This window comes from Pyxicephalus adspersus, chromosome 4 (genome assembly GCF_032062135.1).
Source record: "Pyxicephalus adspersus chromosome 4, UCB_Pads_2.0, whole genome shotgun sequence".
NCBI classification, from domain to species: Eukaryota; Metazoa; Chordata; class Amphibia; order Anura; family Pyxicephalidae; genus Pyxicephalus; species Pyxicephalus adspersus.
This window is the reverse complement of record NC_092861.1, coordinates 85,583,500-85,605,363: the sequence shown is the minus strand read 5'-3', so window position 1 is coordinate 85,605,363 and position 21,864 is coordinate 85,583,500. Positions and strand designations below refer to the sequence as shown.

The window sequence follows — 21,864 nt, the reverse complement described above, 5'->3', positions numbered from 1 at the left end:
AAAAAAGTAATTTTTTTGCCTATTTCTGTATTAGTTTACCTTACTAATATCTAATTTTTCTCCATTTTGTTCATTACTGCTTTTTAGAGTTCCATTTAAAAAGTGTAACATAAAAAAACAAAGCCAGATATAGAATTTTCAATTATACTTCCACTTATACTTACAACACTCATATTGATAAAACATATTTTTTACTACATTTGTTGTATAGTTGATTGATTGTACTGAATGAGATTATGTTACCTTCAGTGAAGTTACTGTATTCTCAACACGTTCCTCAAAAGACTTGAATGTTGGAGAATTCCTGAGGGGGAAAAAAGTTATTACAACATTGCAACAATTATTTTATATAGAGTACATTGGGTAACGTTTAACCAGCTATGGTTGACTTTTATCAATTTTTGCCACAAAATATTAAATAGGCAGTACATGTAGCTATGTCTATCACATGTAAACGTGGGGACTGTAGTGCATGCAAATGTTTTTGGTTACAAGGAATGAATATTTACTAAAATATACCTACATAATGAAAAATACATGTGTATGTGATGTGAAGTGATGAATGATATTTAACCCTTTCCACTCTCCAGACTAAAAATACAAAAAAATGTGCCCTACATTGAAATATCTTTCTTTAAAACTTCAGATTGAAGCTGTCTCCTGATTTTTAAGTCTATGTTCCAGGAGATAGTGTAGAGTGACAAAGCTGTTCTAGGGAACCTGGCAATTTAGAACCATGTTTCTGTTTGGTTTATATGATTTTAACGAATTAGGATTACACTCCCAACTCTACAGCTTTCCCAAATCCTTCTTTAGCTGCAGAACACCAGTGATTCTAATAGAAAATGATCATTAGTTCTGTGTACCAGTTACAAAAACAGGATTCAGCACAACTGCTGTGCTTTGACCATTTGCACCTACAGACAAGAGGAGTGTTTCAAAAATTATTATATAACATTCCTCTGCATAAATGTAAGACAGAACTACAGCTAATTGTTTGTAGTCTTAACAAAGATCCTCTATATAACACTGTCAACAGCTAGAGAAAGTGTGCCTATGTAATTAGAGAAGTTGAAGTTCTATCATTATCATTTAAAATGCATCGGCATCTCTCTCTACTGTTATTTTGGGTAAAAGTACTTGAAAAAAGTTAAAATGTAGGATATAGAAACCTTCATTATAATGGATAACAATATGCAAATGTACCATTAATGTGCATAAAATTCAGTAAAAGTATTACAGAATGCTAATGTTCCTCCCTGTAAAGTAGATTTAGCTCCTTGCACGTATTATTTCTACATGTATGGGTGCCATTATCATAGACCAAGCTACAAAATACCTGACTTTGTCCTAAAATCATTTCCTTTGTAACAGTTATCTTTCATGTCTTGTACACAGAAAAGACATGACTTCTCTTCTAGCTGAGAATAAAGCTGAACAAACAGCGTTATACAAAGATATAAGAGACTGTTTTAATTTTGGAATAATTAGCATTTCTGTCCACCCAGTTTTCAGATTTACACAGCTCTACCCCTCAGCACAGCTCAGTCAAGAAGGGCTGGAGACCTGGTTTTATTCTGCTGCACTTCATCAACATATACAGGTCGCCTCCCCATCCAAATCCAAACCCAACACTTGGCATTATAGATGGAATCAGCACACTGCAGAGCACCTCTGTCACTCTGCTCACTCTTTCTATCAGCATTCCATCAGGACACAACAGAAAAAATTAGGAACAAGTGCCCCCAATAAAAGATTATCCCCCTTACCTTCTGTCCCCGTGACACCTATATTATTTTGGATTATTTTTTTTTTGTTTTGATTCTGTGACAATTGTTACCAGGGCAAACAGATCATGAATCTGTCCATTTAGAACTCATGAACCAAAGAAGGAAGCTCTACTCTTTCCATACTCTATGTAAAATGTAAAAGTTTAGAATTGAATATACAAGACCTATACCTCCTGGGACTAGGACTTGACTGTGACATTCAAATGCCGATTGCTGGAGCTTCTCCTGGGCACTATAAGTCTGGAATTTGACCAGCTTGGAGAGAAGTCAGGAGACAGCATACAGTCTAAGACCTGAGTTTATGAACCTAAGTCCTACCTAGAAAAAAAATAATTACCTTTCCCTGCAGTTCAACCAACAGAAACTAAGAAGTACATTAAACACTCTGCATCCACAGAACTATGTATTGGATATCCTACTGACCCAATACCAGAGCAGGGAAAGAGGTGTCAGGAGTACAAAAAGCATGTTGGCTGGTACAGTGGCTTGTGGTGGCAGGCTTTTATGTGTTTCATGTGGGTTTTACATTACTTTCCAATCAATACGTCTGAACTCGTGAACAAACTCCTGCAGTCTCCGTTAGGGAGGGATGAGGGAAGCTGCCTGTGTTTGCTTGGGCGGAGTCACGTGCGCGTACTGCAGTCCTGTCACTTCCTCTTCATAAAGAGGCGCGGCACACACGGAGGAACCACACACGGAGTCACCCACCGTACCACCCGATTCTGGTAAGTAATCAATGGGTGGCTTATTTGCGGGGGGGGGCTTATTTTTCATTTTTCCCTAAAAAGGGGGGTCTGTCTTATTTGATGGCCCTGCCTTATCATCGGGGAAACACGGTAGTGCCTACAATTTCTAATTGAATAAAGTTTTCTGTGACTTGGGCTTTTTGAAATTGAGTTTGCCCTTCGTAGTTGTCAGGAGCAAGAAGAGTAATGTCTTGACCACACAATCTGGGCACATTCATGGAAGCATTCAAAGATGCCTTCTGTGCAAATAAGGGTACAGCATAAAATGTCTAAAGCTGACATAAATGTACTAAATGTTAGATTTTTGGGCCAATTTTTATATTCGACTAAAATCCAAATGACAAAATGGTGAATATGCTCCCCTTTTAGGTAGATCACCCTAACGTCAGTCAAGAAAGTGAGGGGTAAGCTCCTTAGCTGGTATACAAACAATAAAACATGATAAAAATGGGTAACCTTCCTCACTTACAAAACTAAAAGATTTGGTTGGAATTCCATTAGGATGATCTCAGATTCACTTTAATGTCAGTAACTCTAATATTTAAATGGAAAACGAAACGCAAACAGTACAAGGAGATATTTGTATTATTTATGATCGTCTACTAAAATGTGAAATGAATTTAACACAATAGTAAAAGCACCAGTAGCAATGAAAAGCGTGCAAAATAATGGTAAATTTACCTCATTGCTGGCATGCTTATAGAGTGACGAATAGAATAGCTGCCATTGTAAGCGTTGTCAGAGGAAAAAGAAACTCAATAAATTACATAATTATACTGCTTTTCAAATCATTCATAATAAAACTTACATAGAAGAACTGAATTATATTACCATTAACCTAGAAATAGGGGACAATTACATTTAATCCACACTGCCACAGTCATCCTTTTTGACTCCAATTATTATTAATACATATAATGGTACCTATCATTTAGTAGGCACAGCAAGTTCTCTCCAGACTTAGTCTTTAATGGACTGGTAGCTCAATACTTTGTACTGCATCTGCTCTCAGAGGTCACTCATTGATGAGAGAGACCCAGAAGATGGATTTGATCATCTATTACACATTTATTAGCAGGCTGAATATTCTTAGATCTGTCAGTATAATATATTTAACATGTCATAAGAAAACTAATGGTGGTATGCAGAGATTGTAATTCCATATTTTGCAAACTGTTTATTATTTCCTATTTTGCGTATCTAAAGCCCAAACCTTTTTGTTGAACAGCCTAGGGCAGTAGTGCCCAACCTTTTTTTATCTAGGGGCCGCTGTTGACATTGGGATAAAACTTGTGGGGCACAATGAAAACAAACATTAAAGATGTATGTTCAAAACTAGAATAGTTTTAATTTAAAATTAAATTTAATTGAAATGTTTTTAGTTACCGTAACGTACATTCACCAAATAACACATAACCAAATGTCATTCACCAGATGATGAAAAATCATGAATCTCTGCAATGGTTACTTCCAGAGAAATGCAATTCATGTGACAGATAGCCAAGGGGGATATGTTCCTACTAAAATATCTTCAGGTCCCCACAGCTCCCGTTCCTGGGAAATTAGGGTTCACAGAAGGTAAGTAGTCAGCTTTGTGTGACAGGGTAACATGGTATGAAAGGTATAGTTCTCCCTCTAGAGAAATTCCTCTCAAACTTACATCACACAGCAATATGGGAATTGGCTACAAATATGCATCAATAAGCATGCTTGTTACCTATTGTGAAAAACAAAGTTCATGCATGCATACTCGTCAACCATTTTAAAGGTAGAATGCTCTTGCTACAGGACAGCATTATCACATATATGTCAGATATAAAGTATGAAATTACATCTATAACATCACTAGTGGTGTAGTAAACTTGTTGAAAACTGCAACCGATATATACTGTAGATGCATACATACATTGTGTGACATACTCTACAGATACAAGACGTCACTACTACGAATAAGAGTAACATCTTACCTAATGGAATGCGATCTGCAGCAAAGGAAATTAAATCGTCAAAGTGTTATCAAACAATGCCAACCAATTTAGACAAACCCCATCATTAAAAGCCCACTGCTTTATTCCACTACAGTGAATCAGTATAACAAACAAAAAAAGAGATGGCTATGGTTTAATTTACAAAAGAAATGTACCAATGGAGAAGATGGTTACAGGAAGTAAGAAGTTGAAGAATTATCAGGAGCGTCCTGAATAATATTCAGGGAGTACACTACAGAAGCATCATATAATGTATTATGTCATACTCATAAAGATGGGTTGCTTGGTCATTTGGTAACTACGTACTTCAGTCCCCATAAAGTTGATGGTTAATTAGTAGGTTGCTCTCAAAAGCTTGAACATTTCTCAAAGATCAAGGAACCATGAATCCCTGACAAATGGAAAATGGTAACACAACAAAACGTGGAGTGTAGGTGCCCAGTAATGTATAAACTTATTTTACAAGTTCTCCGCTGCTGTTTAAGGTATCATCAAGACATATGTAAAGTACCTTTCAGGCAGATAGAATTATACTGCACCATACATTCTGGACATACTTAGAGTTTACCAGGTTTCCATTGCTCTATATCCCTGATGCCCCTTTGGTAATTTTTGGGCAGCCCTTGGACCCAGTAGTTAATAGTTAGAATGGTAACATTGATTTATGGAATTTTAATCCCAATGATTGATAGCAGCAATTTATACCATGAGCCCAGTCTCTGATGGTGTTCTACAGCATGCCCACAGTCTCCAAAGACACTTGTATCCAATCTGCAGTCTTTGACCATCTATTGTATACTGTCCACAGATACTGACAACTACTTGCTGCTGGTCACAATTTTGTACAAGTGACTCACTGTTACACACTGAGGTTGCCATAAATCATCAATAACAATTCATAATCTACTAATAAAAGTATGTCAAGTAGAAGTACCTCATATCTCCCAGCTTTTTGCCGATTGCACTTCCAACATTAGTAATTGCAGCACTTGCCTTCATCCCAGCTTGGCTTAGTGTTTCTTGTGTTTTCTTATACCTACAATAAACAGTTTTGTATCAGTATTTGCTGGAAAATGACATGAATAAATAATTTAGTTGCACAATAATTCATTGCTCCTTTTTTATCACACCTAAACCACAGCAAACTCTGTTGTACTTAAATAGGAATAATTAGGCATGTGTGTTAACTGAAAATATATAAGTGTGTTACAATATACACATAAAACTGAATGGTATGGAAATGGAGCTTATAACAAAAAAACCTGCATACCAACTTCAGTATGCACTGGTTTATTTAACAATAACTATAGGGCAAATTTGTTCACAGAAAATGTTGTACAATGTTATTGCATATAAGGCTTTCATTTGGTACACTGTTTAATAAGAGTGCCAGTTGACATATGGACAAAAATGCATTTTTGGTTATTTACATAAGACTTTTTTAAACCATGTTTGAAATCTTGTTATCATTTTTTGCACTATAATCCTATACAACACTAAATTGTTTGTACATACAGATCTCTTTGTGCCCCTGCATTGCCATTCACAGGCTTGAAAGTAGATTTTTAATAAAATTCCAGTGATCACTTTAATTGGCTATCATTGGCTATCACGGTGATCATACACACACACACACACACACACACACACACACAACTATATATATATAATGTTTTTTTGAAAGCAGTCAAAGCCCTAAGTCATCATCTTTCATGTCATATTTAATGGAAATAGATGTCTTTATCTTGAGACCCTGAAGTGAATTGTAAAATTAGAATAGTGATGCATTCTGACATCTGGGAATATGTCTAATGCCGACAAAGGCAATGTCAGCTTTTGTCAGCATTTTTAATGCACGCTTCTGTTAGTGACATCTTCTATATGCTCTAAAGCAGCTAACAAGACCGCTGCAAGGATATATTCAGAGCTGAAAATACACAGCAGCCGTATCTTCTAGAAAATGGCGACTAAATCTGAGCACTCCGCATGGAATTATATTTATAAACTGATTATGAATATGATTGTGCAAGTCTAGCAGTATTTTATGCATTGAAAAAAATATTTTAATAAATAATATGGAAAAATGAATGTACTATGCCGTAAAACACAAAATCAGAATATTCTCGGATGAAACATTTGTACTAATGTAAGAGAATAACATATCTGACTATTTTTTTACACCACCACCCCCCCTGCCAGCAGGTATTGTGAGATCACCTGAGATGTGGAGTCCAAATGACACCGGGTCTTCATCAGAGCACCCAGCTAGGAGTGATGGGCTAGTAACTCTAATGATTAAGGGAGTTTTCGTTGCAAGGCACAGCCAGGTTGCAGCCCTAGGTGTCACCCTACCAGAGGAAGGGTCTTTATTGGTGATCAAAGAGAAGGTCAGGGCAAATAGCAGGCAAGGCATTGTAGGTCATCCAGGCAAAGGTTAGGGCAGGAAGCAGTCAATATAGATTTCCAAAAAAGGGGTACATGTAGTCAAATATTATGGAAAGTTCCAAAATGCTATGCAGTAGATTAGGAGTCCTAGAATAGCTGTTGGCAGCATCTCCAGGGATGGCACCCATGTGTGCATATCTGCTCCTGGACGTGTGTGCCCCGCCATGCCTGCTGAGCCACTGGGCCTCATTTATTAAAGCTCTCCAAGGCTGGAGAGGATACACTTTTATCAGTGAAGCTGGGTGATCCAGCAAACCTAGAATGGTCCTGGATTCAAAACATTTGCTAACAAATGGCAAATTACTTTGAAGAAATCTATTCCAGGTTGCTGGATCACCCAGATTCACTTATCAAAGTGTATCCTCCCCTGCCTTGGAAAGCTTTATTAAATCAGGCCTACTGAGTGTAGTGGAGAGTGGTTTAGGACCTTGTTGGATGGGTTGTGGGGAAGCACAACTTCCAGGTAAGGTAACAACACCTTTAATTTGCTGTGAGTTGTAATACCATGTTTAACTTAAGGCACAATAACACTTGCTTAATGCATGAACGTGTTGTGGTACCCATAATTTTTAATGGTACCTCAACATAATGCATCTCCAATGCACTTGATGCAGCACACCGCTATGTATGTTAATGTACTATCCCATATGTTTGTAACCCCTAAAAGTAAATTTATGGACAATCCCATTACCAAGCAGTAGGCAATGTTGTGAAATTATTCTTTAAATTTTGCAACATCAGCTTAGAATTTGCATTCATCTCCAATATATTCTGGCATACTTTGCTAAAAAAGGCTTGTCAGCCTTCTTATATGAGCAAACCAACAGTTACAGGATGGTGAGGAATAGTTGTAAAGCCTTTACTGCTTGTTAAAGTGACTGCCACATAAATAACTTCAAACTGAATAGTTTCTCTGTACACCTCCTCTCTCGGTAGTCTGATTTGAGTCTGTTCACACAATTAACACTTTCAGAGATGTCAGCCTTCTGGTGTTTTGGGACTCCCAGAAGTCCTCATTTCTCAACAGAATTTAGGCGGCAATCATCAGAGCGGCAGTCAGCATTGTTCTTATTAGGAAACTATAAGAAACTTTATATATATATTTTTTTTCTAAGCAACAAACAGAGTTGGTTTAGGAATATGTAAATTCCTATAATCTAATCTATCTACATAGCAATGCCTATTTCTGTTTGTATAGCTAACCCATAGAACTCTGGGAATCCTTGGCCATGTAGTAAATGTTTTTTTGTATGTAGTGGAACATATAAAAAGACAATAATCGTCAGTAAATGCTTGTAAAAGATACATAAATAAAGACATATGTGAACATAAAACTACATATAGATATTTCTGAATTGTTTGGCATTGTAGCAGGACAACCTAGTTATGGTATAGGATGTTATTTCTCCATATATGGGCACATTGTTAAGAGATAAAATTACATTTGCATCAGTCAATTACAAAGGCAGTCCATCCACAGTCCATGCCTTTGTAAGCAGTGTATTAGAGAAAGAGTTGCTGACAATAACTAATACCTACACTGTCCATATACACCTGTGCTATTTAAAGTCTGAAATGACATCATTAGTAGATCAGCCATCCATTCACTGACTTAATTAGGAAAATATGATTTGGAGTGACCTTCAGTGCTGAAAGCATGAACAGAACATACTATATAACACAGTCTGAGGCTCTATTTGGATATGCAGCTGTGGCGGCCCACTAATTCATATTCACTTTCTCAGCCAATTAGCACATTTCAGGCCTGAATGGGTTTGCAAAGGTGATTTTCAGGCCAATTACACTATAATTTTACTCCTGTGTAATTTTCAATTTGTGTTTTGCTTGCAGTTAAATATTATACATGTCAAGATGCATAATTCTGTAGTTTATATACCCGAAGGCAACATGTCAGGAAACAATTCTACATTTTCGTTTATCAAGCTTATAGACTCACTATCATTATTAATCAAAAGATTTTACTAATTGGTTATTTAAAAAAAGTTTTTATTCAAAAACAATAAGATAAAAAGGATTTAAATATTGTTAAGGTATGCAGCCAAAATCCAGTACTCTGTTAGCACTTCTGAAAGTGAGGGGAAACCTTTTGGTAGTCATCAGGATAAGACAGTAGATGAAATGCTGTATTCCTATGGTGTCACCTTTTCCCATTAGTTTCAGAAGAGTTTCACTTCCATATTGTTATATCAATGATGAAGTAATAAAACATCTCTGTGATAGAGAATACTTGAACATACCTGCATAAAACTAAAATATCCCCCTCACACACAAAATAATATATATACAGTATATGTATTTTGAAATTTAGTTATTTTAAATGCATGGAACAGCTACATTTACCTTCCGTGCATGCCATAGTGGTAACTTATCCCAGGAACAGGTCTACAAAGGAGTATAAAACATGTAAAATAAAGGATTGTATACATTGATGGTTTTAGTTCAATAGATAAATGGAACTGGTGTCACAGTTAGGGAGACAGGGCCACTAGGGAGAGCTACGGCTTGCACAAAAGTGGTGTGAGCCCTAAGAAGGGCCAAGGCTCAGAGTCTAAGCGGCAACCAGGTCTTCTCCAGAGCCTCCAGTGCTGAGGATGTTGTGATGCTGGTTACTGCCAGGTTGTGGTCCTTTGGCACACCAGGGTGGGCAGGATGATGCACGGTACCAAATCACTAAGCAGAACATTTGTCAAGAAAGTCCAGGGTCAAGGCAGGTAGCAAGCAAAAGAGGTCAGGTCACAAGCCAGGGGTCAAATACCAGGGATCTAGGAAATAGACACCAGTGACGCAGGGGCCACTGCAGACACAGGGAACACAGGAGACACTGGAAGCAACAGGAGGCACAGGAATATCCACAGATAGACAGGAACACTGGAACAGCACAAGGGAACAGGCTGGAAACAAAAGACTGGGCAACAAGGGGTTAGTGCAGGAGCTGGATAGAGGAAACACTGAATTAACCAACACGTGTACAGGAACTGCTCAGCAGAGCTAGGGGGCTTGGCACTAGAGGAGACACATTGCGCAAACGCTCATTGCTATGTCTAGCTAAATAGCCAGGGATGATTAAGAGGCTATTTTGTGATTAGCTGGTGGAATGGGTGAAACTGATGAAGCTTGGGAAATTAGGCATGCCCAGAGTCAGAACTGCCCGCATGAGCAGGAGAGAGGCGCTGCGCTTTAGTGAGGAAGAGGTAAGTGTGACAACTGGTATATTACTATAGATAATATACCACTGTGAAAGCAAGTGCAACATACTTAAGCTGCACATGTCACAGTGAACAAGGTGGGTACTTACGCAGAATGGGTCTGCACATCATGCCAGCCTCGACTGAAGTTCTGTTTCAGCTCATTCATCATGCTGACTCCTAACTTATGTTTTATCTCAGCAAGGTGCTTCTCTTTGGCAGCTAACACTTGACGTAGAGTTACAATTTCATCTTCCAGCTTTGTAAACAGAAAAAAAACAATCAAAAGGGTAGCAGAAACAGATTGCATTTTGTCTGCCATGATCTGTACATTTACTATTTTTTTATTTGTCATACAGCTATTATACCACTATATCAGTTACAGTTTGTACTTGTCCTTTTCGGACGTGTTCATGATATTATTAAAGTGTGTGTACATCATGACAATGATCTCATCCTTTTTGCTCCTATTTTACCTGTTAAATATACCATTGAGAGGTTTTTGTTATAAAAAAAATACTATATAGTGAGAAATTTAGAGCAGTCTGTGTCCTATCCACACAAGGAACCCTCCCAGTTTTTATTTTGACTACAAATCAATTGGGTTGTGGACATAAGAAGATAGGGTGCAAATAATTAGTTTAGCAATAGACAGCTAGCCATGGCTAATACCCCTCAGTCCACACAAAAGAGTTGTCTTGTCACCCTAGAATGGTACTTAGGAGCTGATGCACTTCTGGCACATCAATGAGTATTTTTCTCTACTTGCAGTGCCTTTAAATGTAAAGAACACTAGGAAATGTGCATGTTTTGCAAAATTAATATGCATATGTTTTTTTGTTCCAGATACACACATTGTTTTTGTACAGGGAGAAGAGTAAAGGGTCCAAAGTAGAATATTTGATGTAATCTGCATAGGATAAAGAATGCAGTAGGCCTCTTCTGTACTGTGAGGACTGGGCAGATTTTAGAAAATATCTGTTTACCTAGTCAGCCTAAAGTCTGTGATAAATCTTGGACATCCTTGATGTCATTTGATTTTGTCACTTGGTATTGCTTGATTTTGCCTATTTCTGCAGAATGGTTTAGGGATACCCTATTGTTTATAGATATCTCTAGATTTACACCAGAAAGGGGGTTTTACCTTTGCCAATTCATTCTTGAGTTCTTCCTTCTCTTCCTCAGATATAATTTCAGTAAATTCAGCTTCAGCTGTTAATTCCTCTTCTGTTTCCTGGAGTGGCTGAGTGTCCAGGAGATCTGCAAGAAATAAAATGAGCTGTAAACTTCAGTACTAGAAATTTTATACAAACTGCAGGGAAGTGCAGTCATAAGCCATTCAATTTACAGTAGTCTGAAAGCTTGAATGTTTTTTGGTACATTTTGGACAGGTGGGAGAGCTCACTTCATCCTAGGATCACTTGTTGCTGACAGCAGGTCATTGTAATCAGATCAGTGTGAAATATATCCTCATATATGTCTACTTAGATTCTAATAAATGGTTATGGAATGGAATGAATAATATTTCTGGACTTCTTACAAAGTATTGTTGGCAGTCAGTTTTTGTTCTGTATTCAATTCAAACATATCATAGTTGATAAGAAGGGCCATTAGGGTTTTGCACATTGTTTCTAAAACAAAGATACAGCACCCTACCATAGTACTTCTCTCGAGCCCTCAACCTGGATAAAAGCAGGGAGCAGGAGTTATTTCAATATCAAAATGCCCTGGCAGAAGGATGCTAGTTTGAGGAACTGAAAAGGTTTGAATAAAAATGGATGGACCAGCAATACTTCAAGGGAAAGTGCTTAAGGATACTGGACTTGCAATCCACAATTATGATTGGCTCTATAAATTACTGCAGGTAATAAAAAGCTGATTCAGTAGAGGAGAGGAGCATGACAAATATAGGACTGAAAGTAAGGCTGCTGGAGTTCAAAGTGGAAATGACGTTTTAAATCACCTTGTCTTTGCTTCTCTCTTGACTTTTTGGGGTGGTGACAGTCAGTGGTGGACGTTGCCAACAGTGAACCCCTGTGCAGGACTGATGTGGGGGCCCCCCTGTCATCTATGCCTATTCTTCCTTTCTCTGCCACATCGCCCCTACACCTGTCCTCATCCATGCTCCACTCACCTACACGCTCCCATCTTTACACCCGCTGCTCCCACCCACTGACTGACACTGGAGCACAACGTCAAGCAGAAAATTTGGATGGGTAGGATGAATTAACAGGACTGTCAGCCCCCACTGACACTTACATTTTTGATTTCCTACACTTCTCTATTCCAGAGAACTTAGGATTCAAATAGGAAAGCAGACAGGGTGGAATCGAATGACAGTTAGTTTTGTATCAGGTATGTATAACAATGACTGTTGATTCAGGGAAAATCCAATTGCCTTATATAATCAGGAAGGAATTTTTTTCCCCTGTTGAAGCAAATTGTACCAGGGTTTTTTTTTTACCTTTCTCTGGACCAATTACATCCATAGGGTTTTATATCTAGGATATGTTTATTTCCCTTGTGGGTGAACTTGATGGACTTTTTTTTTTTCAACCCGACCTACTATGTAACTATGTATAAATTTAGGGTCCCCAGTCCAATGCTATGTAAGTAGCCCTGAAGGTCCCCAATTTGCATTTTCATTTTCTGGTTTCTAGGCTAACTTGCTTTTTAAACAGCACCCCCAATGTTCAATTTAACAAGTTTTAAACTTGTGATCCCATATCTTGAAATTCCTTAAAGCTGAGGTAGCTATGAGGGTACTCTATGTACCAAAGGTTTGAACACAGCAAGTGGATTATGACAAGCAGCCTGTACAGACACAGCCATCACACAAGTTTTTGTAAACCCCCCACCAGATTACTTAGGAATCCAATCACCCTCAAAAACTAAAAATGAGGTCCGGAAAGCATAAGTAAGGGTGTACCTAATTTTTCTCACACTGCAAGAATCAAAAGATTCCTCCACTATGAAACTTCAAAATCTACTGTTTGTTATGTCCCTGGTTGTCAGCATTAAGAGATAACTAGAAAAATAGAAAAAATCTGTATATAGCCAAAATTAGAAACTGAGATAAAAATTCTATATTTAAAGATGTAAACATTTCTGCCATTAGAAACAAAATAAATTGTTGGCTTAGATGAGGATCTTTAATTTCAGACAATGAATTGACACGAATGAGTGAGCTACAGTGAGGAGCCCACATAGTCATACAGTATTTGGGAATAACTCTGCTACATCTAATTTAGAGCTTCACAGATGATTAAAGTGTATCTTTAAAATACATGTTATGGTAAACCACTGCCAAAATGAACATGGCAAAAACCTAAAATGCTGATTTACTGAATACAAAATGATTTACCACAATATCACTCACTGGAAGCAGTCGTTATTTGTCATTGTTTTTTTTGGCTGAAAAGATATTGGCAGATATCTAATGCAACACTAAAGCAAAGCAAATTCATACATTTGAGCTTCATTGTTTACCCATACCACCCACGTATTATATGCATTTCAGAACTAATGCAATTAGTCATTTTAGATTTTTAGTATGTAAACACTTTGGTAGAGTACAGAAATTAAATCAGCAAGTGCTTTAATGTAAACCACTGAAATCATCTTACAGATCAAATTATAATGCTTATACTTCACATAGCACAGTATTTAAAGAGAAGTAGGTCCCTACTTCACCCAGGTATAACAAGGCACATCTAACAACCACATACACCGTATTTGCCAAAAAGACATCCGTAGTGAAATGGATAATTAAATATGAATATTAGGTATTAATGTGCATATGTGACATTATATACAGTAGCAAAAATTGCATTTGCTTCCAGTCATTGTATGTTGATATTGCTTTTGGCATCACTAACTAACCCTTCACATATACATAGAGAGCTGTATAGCATACAAAAGAGCTAATAACCTTTAATTGGTAAACAATCAGTTGACAATCATCTGAGCTAGCTGACTACATTTGATCAAGAAATGATCCCATGCCTTTGGCCAAGCAATCATAGGGAACAGGCAATGATTGTCCAGGCTGTATTTTTTTGGCTGGTCATTGATTTTCCTCAACAATATGCAAAGCCTGCGGTGCCTGGTTGCAAGCTTGCTTATTGATGCCACAATTGCTCTTAAAAAAAAGTTTAACAGTCTATTTGCAGCTTAACGTGACTTGTTTAGTACAAAATACAGTGTCACATAAAGAAGTTTATGGGTAGAAAATAACCTGTTTTATGTCGTACCTTATAAATTGCCATATGAATGGATTAATGCCTACAGAATGTTTTGCAGTGTATTACCTTGTACTGAACGCTCTGTCATGTATAAGGATTTACAGCTACAGGATTTCCTAGGGTACTTTAGGTAGTAAAAGGCTTTATGGCCATAAAATATTCCAATACATCTCAGTTGATCAGAAAGCATTTCTTCCTAAAAGGCTATACGTCTAAAGAATATTTAAGTGTCATATGTAGCACAGAACACACTGTTCTATGAATGGCTTTATGGCTGCAGGGTGTTTCTGTGGTATAGAATGCATTGTCATACAAAGGACTATCCTAACATGATTTATGTAGGCCACAGTATAGTGTGACATTCATGGCTGTATGGGTACAGATTTATCCTAACATGTCTTGTATAGCACATAAGAATCTATTACATTTAGAGGTTTATGCCTACAGGGTGTCCTGGGATGTCTTATGTAGTACATAATTAACTGCTACATGAAGGGATTTATTACTACAGAATATATTAAGGCTTCTAATGTTGTACAACATGTTTTCCCAAGGGATTTCCAGCTACACAAAGTCCTAAGATGCTTTATATAGTATATGTATATATATATACTACATATAAATGAATTTATTGATACATAGGAAGATTTTTACAATATATTATACAATGTCACATAATTATATAAGGTCATCTAACATAAATCGTGTTCCTCCTAATTATCCATATTTTCTGGGGCTGTTGTAACCAAATTAGTGGTTTCCAAGCCCCCATGTGCCCGGTGTTGAATTGCTTGTTCCAGCAGCCAATGCAGGTATTTGCAGGTGCTAATATTGAAGAGTTGGGAATGTGATAACCTTCCTATTCCTCTGCTAACTACCCAGTTGGAAAGACAGGCACAGGAAAGAGGCGAAGACAAAAGCAGATGCAATAAGCCAAGAGTGAAAAAATAAGTCAGTAAGGGCTGCCTACAAATCAGTAATTGATGAATGCACTAGGAGGTCGGTCACTAGGGTCTGCACTAAGGGAACGTCACTGGGGTCTGTAAAGTCTGTCTAAATACCCAATATTCAGTGCTTTTTAGACGCAACCACTTGACAATATATTAATTTTTAGGTGCCCACTACCCACAGGCAGAAACACAACACTTGCCCAAGCCCATTTGCTGTCTCTGCACACCCCCCAGGCAAAGCTGATACAAGGGTGCTCCAAATGCATACATCTCTCTAACCACTCAACCACCAGATGGGTATCCTAAAATGAGCTAAAGATTGAAACTAAAAAATTTCAGCACTTCAATACATTAAGAACACAAGATGCAATTAGGTAATTTCTCCCTCCTGCATCCAACAAAAACAACACAAAGTCAGAGGTTTTTGTATTGTATACATATTAGTCTAAAAAACAGGACTAAAAAAGACATGTATGTACAATGCATTCTTCAATATTATATTTTATTTAAACGGCACGATCATAAATGAAATAGCTTGCAAGTGATGTAAAGCAGTTTGGGTAATATATCCTACAGGCTTTTGTTATTTTTTCTTATTGCCTGTCAATATAAGGAACATCCTGCCAGAGTGAATTTGGCAATTAACATGACAACTCATCTAGAACAACTCTGTCTCGCTGAAGGAATCCAAAACAAATTTCACTGTGCCTGCTGTTTTTATTTTTCTCCTGGAAGCTTGGGTTGTCTCTGTCTTCTAAGAAAACAAAAAAGTTTTTTTTATTAAATTAGTAATATTATTGATTTTAATTTTTGCTCTATGTAAAAGCCTACTTATATTGCCAGATGAATACCTTAGACATCTATTTATTTAACAACATTTAGTGCCCATCCACTCTACAGTTGTGTGTTACATAATTACATAGTAGGTTAGGTTGAAAAAAGACATAAGTCCATCAAGTTCAACCACTAGGGAAATAAACATATCCCAGATTTAAAACCCTTTAAGACATAGTTGATCCAGAGGAAGGCAAAAAAAAACTGGTACAATTTGCTTCAACAGGGAAAATAAAATTCCTTCCTGATTCCATGAGGCAATCGGATGTTCCCTGGATGAACAGTCACTGTTATTTTTACTTTAAAGCCTTAATACCAAATTATATTCTGTCCTTCTAGAAATCATCCAGCAATCTATGGTAGTTGCTGAAACTACTTCCTGAGGGAGCCGATTCCACATTATCACAGACCTTACAGTGAAGAATCCCTTCCTTATTCGGAGCTTAAACTTCTTTTCCTCCAGACACAAAGAGTGTCCTCTTGTTCTTTGTAATGATCTCAGAGTGAATAATTGGGAAGAGAGTTCTTTACATGGACCGTTTATATATTTATACAGGGTGATCATATCCCCCCTTAAACGTCTCTTCTCAAGGGAGAATAGGTTCATTTCAGCTAATCCCTCCTCATAGCTGAGCTCCTCCATTCCTTGTATTAGTTTAGTTGCCCTTCTCTGCACTCTCTTCAATTCCATAATGTCCTTTTTGTGAACTGGTGCCCAAAACTGGACTGCACATTCCAGATGTGGTCTGACCAATGCTTTGTACAGGGGCAGGATTATGTCTCCATCTCTGCAGTTTTCCTCTTTTATTACAAGAAAGTACTTTACTAGCTTTAGATATTGCAGCTTGGCATTGCATGCTGTTATTAAGTCTATGATCTACCAGAACCCCCAGATCCTTCTCCATTTCTGACTCCCCCAAATGTATCCCCCCTAGACAGTATGAAGCATGCATGTTGTTAGCCCCCAAGTGCATAATTTTACATTTATCTATATTAAATGTCATTTGCCACTTGGCTGCCCAATCAAACAGTACATCCAGGTCTGCTTGTAGATTATAGACATCCTGTATGGACCTAATTCCATTACATAGTTTGGTGTCATCTGCAAACACAGAAATGGTACTTTTAATCCCAAACTTTATATCTTTTATGAAGATGTTAAACAGTAAAGGTCCCAACACTGAACCTTGGGGTACACCACTAATTACCTTAGACCATTCAGAGTATGAAACATTAATTACAACTCCCTGGATGCGGTCTTTAAACCAGTTCTTTACAGAGTGACTTTTCTAAACCTTTTGACCCTAATTTGCATATTAACCGTCTGTGGGGTACCATGTCAAATGCTTTAGCATAGTCCAAAGTGTTGCATTTCCCAAAAATAATGTGCCTTTCCATAGACCATTGCGTTTGTGCAAATGACATGTTTAAATGTTCTCCTGATTTAAATGTGAATGTTGCTGTGAACAAAGAGAAATCAAATGTTTCTAAAGGGTGAATGTTCATTTTTCTCTTTTGACATATTTTAGATTATTAAAATATTTGATTTTAGGATTTGGAGTGTTACACTTCCCAGCCAAAAAACAGAACATTTTGCACATACAAAAACATTCTTACAGTACATTTTATTTTATTAAATAGAAACCTCCATTAAGCCAAATAAAAAAACCTACCTATTTCTTTTCTGGAGTTGTTACCAACTCAAATCCCCTATGAAAGTCTTTAAAGTGAGAGCAAAGTAGTAGTTTTATATGGAGGATGTTATCATCTACAGTTCATTAACAAGTGGTTTACCAGACATAAATCCAATACTTGCTCCACAAAGTAATTATCTAAATCCCCTAGTTTCCCTGTCACTTGAAAAAGTGGTTGAAAGGACCACTCACCAGTTTTTTTTATAGTCAGACATACTGTCAATTCCCATAGGGAAATCTAATACCAAAGGGGATTCTTAATTTAACATCACGGGAATTATAAGAATTTATACCTTTTTGGTATTGGTATTAGTTTAATACAGATAGGTTTGTCAAACAGGCATGTCCAAATCAAAGCATAATAAGAAAGAACTAAAAACTAGAAAAAATAATCAATATTAGGAATGCAATATCACAAAATTGGTGTCATAAGTGTCATGCACAGAGAGACAGGACCACTAGGGGGCGCTGCATTTTGCTGGGAGGTGGTGCGAGCCCTGAGAAGGGCCAAGGCGCAGTAACCAGGTCTTCTCCAGAGCCTCTGATGGTGAGGATGTTGCGCCGCTGGTCACTGCCAGGTTGCGGTCCTTGGGCACACCAAGGTGGGCAAAACACGGTACCAAATCACATAGCAGAAGGATAGTGGATGAAAGCCAGTTAACGCAGGAGCTGGACACAGGAAACACTGAATTAGGCACCAGGTGTACAGGAAGTAGCTCAACAGAATTAGGGGCCCGGCACAATAGAGACATGCAGAGTGCAGTCTGTGAGCTAGCTAAATGGCCAGGGCTGGTCAAGAGGCTATTTTCTGATTGGCCAGCGGATTGGACAGAATTGATAAAACTTGGAACCAGAGGCACACCCAGCCTTAGAACTGCCCGCATGCGCAGGAGAGTGATGGCTGCGCTTCAGTGAGGAAGAGGTAAGTGTGACAATAGGTAAGTTCAATTACAAAAATAAAAAAGAAGAGAGAAGGTAGAAGGGCATTCTTACCCTGTATGGACGATTATGAACACACATTTAAATTTGAGTCTAAATGAAATAAAAATGTTATATTTTTGATTAAAAATAATCATTTAAATTAAATGAAACTATATACAATAAATTCTAATGAAACTAAATTGTTGTCCACCAGTATCCACTAGTTCAATTATTGGTCATTATCAACTTCTCAATATTACAAATCCAGTAATGAATTTACTCTATGGTATGATCAATTATTTATTAACAACTATTGATTCTAAGGATATGTTTAGGAATAGTATGCTTAGATATTAGCTAGCAAGTCACAAATCTACATCCAACTTTTTGTGAACACACCACAGATGCATGAAAACATTGGTAAATGTTCTGGTTGAACTCTTCTTTTCATATCTTACTAAATACTAAAAAGCCTGCCAGTCAAAAGAGATCCTTCCTCGAATTAAACATAACTGGGATAAAGCCCATGCAAGAGCAGTGAAGTGTGGCCATTATGGTCATTATGACCCTCATTATATCAGAGAAGGAGTAATACATTTTATAAATATACTTTTCGCAAGCAGGAAAGCAAACCCAAACCATATCACTAACATAACTATCAATTAGTAGTTTGAATGAAGTAGTTCTGAAACGTTTGCACCAAACATGTCTACAGATACCGGGGTCAAATAAATGTATTTTTACAAGTCCATAGAGACATAATTTAGAGGGCCCTGGCCATGCCTGTAAGTTCAATGGAAAACTGTTATCTTGCTTTTATGTTCTTTTTGGACAGCAAAGGCTTTTTCATAGCATATCTTTCACACAGGTAAATATTGGGGCAATCTAATTCTGACGGCATACAGATGCACTTTGACACCAACTTTTGCAAGAACTACCTGCAGATCCTACAATTATATTTTGGGGACTCTGGGAGACTTATTTTATTATCACACATACGTTTGAACTATATGTCACTTACAGATTTTTGTTTCTTACAGTAAGATGATTGATTTCAAATGTTGTGGAGACCTTTTTTCCAAAAAATATTTTCTTTCTGGGGGCCTTACAGAGTTCCTTTGATCTTGGCATGATGACACCACACACGTCAATGGCACCAGACCCAGAATATTTAGGGTTCAAAAAAGGCATTTTTAGAGACAATAACATCAATACCATACATATCCTCCTCAGCTGTACTGTAAATGTTCTCTATTCAATCTTCAATTATTGTTTTACCTAAGACCCTGCCAAGTTCCAGTTGCAAACAAGACATAATGTCAGTAAAGCTACGTACACATTGCCAATGGTTCTCGCCTGATAATTGGCTCAGGGCCGATATTGAGCAAGAATCTTGTGTGTAGAGCGCGCGTTGTTCATCATTTGAGCGACTGTCCTGGTAGCTCCACGGACGATGAATGACAAATGATCGTAATGCAAGTGAAGGGGGAGAGCACGCAGCGGGGTGCCCCTCCGTCGCTCTTCCCCTCCCCTCTGCATAGAGCAGATCAGTGCTATATGTATGGCACTCGTTCGTGCATCGAGCAGTGCTTGTTAAAAAAGATCCCTTCCAACGACTATAAGTGTGTATGCAGCTAGGGATCAGTGATACAAACTGGGTGAATTATTTTCTACTATTGAGGTGGCTCTGCTACTGCGGCCATCATGTTGTCCAACCACAGTCAAGATATGTACAGCATATATGGGAATACAAAAAGATTTTTCCTTATGCATGATCCATTGCTACTGATATGCTTTTGGCACCACAACACTAAAAACACAACCTTTGTCTACTCCAGCTGCTTGGATAATGGTGCTTCAGTGTAATTTACATTTTACCTTTTCTTCATTGCTAACCATAAGCATGCCTTATAACATGTAAGATGGGCAATATTGAAAGACCAAAATGCAAACAAATTATGTTTGTGATATTGGTATTTTAAACCAGATCAAAAGCCAGAAGATTTATTGTTTTTTTTCTTATTACAGCTCATTGGGTAGCGTGTGCTTTGCACTATGTAACTGAAAAAAAGTAACGCATATAGCAGACACACAACTTTTATAAGTTGCTCATTATATTTGCAGGTTGGCCAAGTATCTTTCCAATGCTTCTGGAATGAATAATCAAAGTTACGTTCCTTACCATCCTGTTCATCATTAATAGCCCAAAATCAGGCTATGTACCTCCAATTTAATTACTGCAACATAATTTATCTGTTTGATCTGTATTGTGTACAATATAAATTAATTATTGAAAAAATAAAAGCATATACATACAAAAAAAATGTTTTTGTAGCCTTTTATGTTAATAAAAAAACACCCCACTAAAAAACTTTGACTGCATGTAGTACTCCATAATCTTTTACATTCCTAATGTTCTTTGTCTTTCTCTAAAGCATTTCCTGCCACTCTGTTTTATGTAAATTTTCTGCTTCCAGCAGAATAAAAGATTCAAAGTGTTTCACTCTATAGCTGCTTAAAATAGTCAATTTTCTTGATGACCTACACTAAATCTCTAAATTGAAAAGTGGGGCCTCCCACACACATTCTCCCACTGCTTGGATACTTTATATTTCATGAATCCTGGTGAATATTCAGCAGCTGGATACCTGGAATAAAACTCACCTGCTGGAAGGGACAACACACTGCATAGCTATGCCTTTCTTCTTTTTTACATACTACTTAAAAATCATTTTAGAGGTAAACTCAGAATTATTATGAGATTACAGATGGAGCTTTGGCATCTTTGAGTATTTAATTAATCAGATCAGCATCATGCATTACCTAATTTTTATATTCTCTAAAGTGGAAGGCCGGCATGACAGCAGAGGGTTATATTTTAGAGCAAGAACGTGCAGAAGAAGGGGTGGGGGGGAGTAGGGAGGTGACAAAAGGAGGGGTCAGTAAGAGTTAAAAAGGTCAGGAAAAGGAAGTAGAGTCCTTTTCGCAGGAGACAGCAGTAAGGGACAAGTTTTTCCCACCCTCCCTCCCTTAATTTTTGTTCTTA

At 37.4% G+C, this 21,864-nt stretch overlaps 1 protein-coding gene across 4 annotated transcripts in view; it reads right to left on the bottom strand.

Moving 5' to 3' along the window:
- Positions 1-21,864, bottom strand: part of TPD52L1 (TPD52 like 1) — a 40,824-nt gene that overhangs the window by 5,385 nt on the left and 13,575 nt on the right. Inside the window, exons 2-8 of one of the 4 annotated variants that reach the window (XM_072408851.1) lie at positions 11,320-11,435; positions 10,286-10,434; positions 9,331-9,372; positions 5,459-5,560; positions 4,504-4,518; positions 3,218-3,256; positions 244-304 (exon numbers count right to left, since the gene is read on the bottom strand). In XM_072408851.1, the coding sequence (XP_072264952.1) occupies positions 244-304; positions 3,218-3,256; positions 4,504-4,518; positions 5,459-5,560; positions 9,331-9,372; positions 10,286-10,434; positions 11,320-11,435 (524 nt within the window). The remainder of the gene's footprint in view (positions 1-243; positions 305-3,217; positions 3,257-4,503; positions 4,519-5,458; positions 5,561-9,330; positions 9,373-10,285; positions 10,435-11,319; positions 11,436-21,864) is intronic. The other 3 variants (XM_072408852.1, XM_072408854.1, XM_072408855.1) reach the window with 3 other exon arrangements.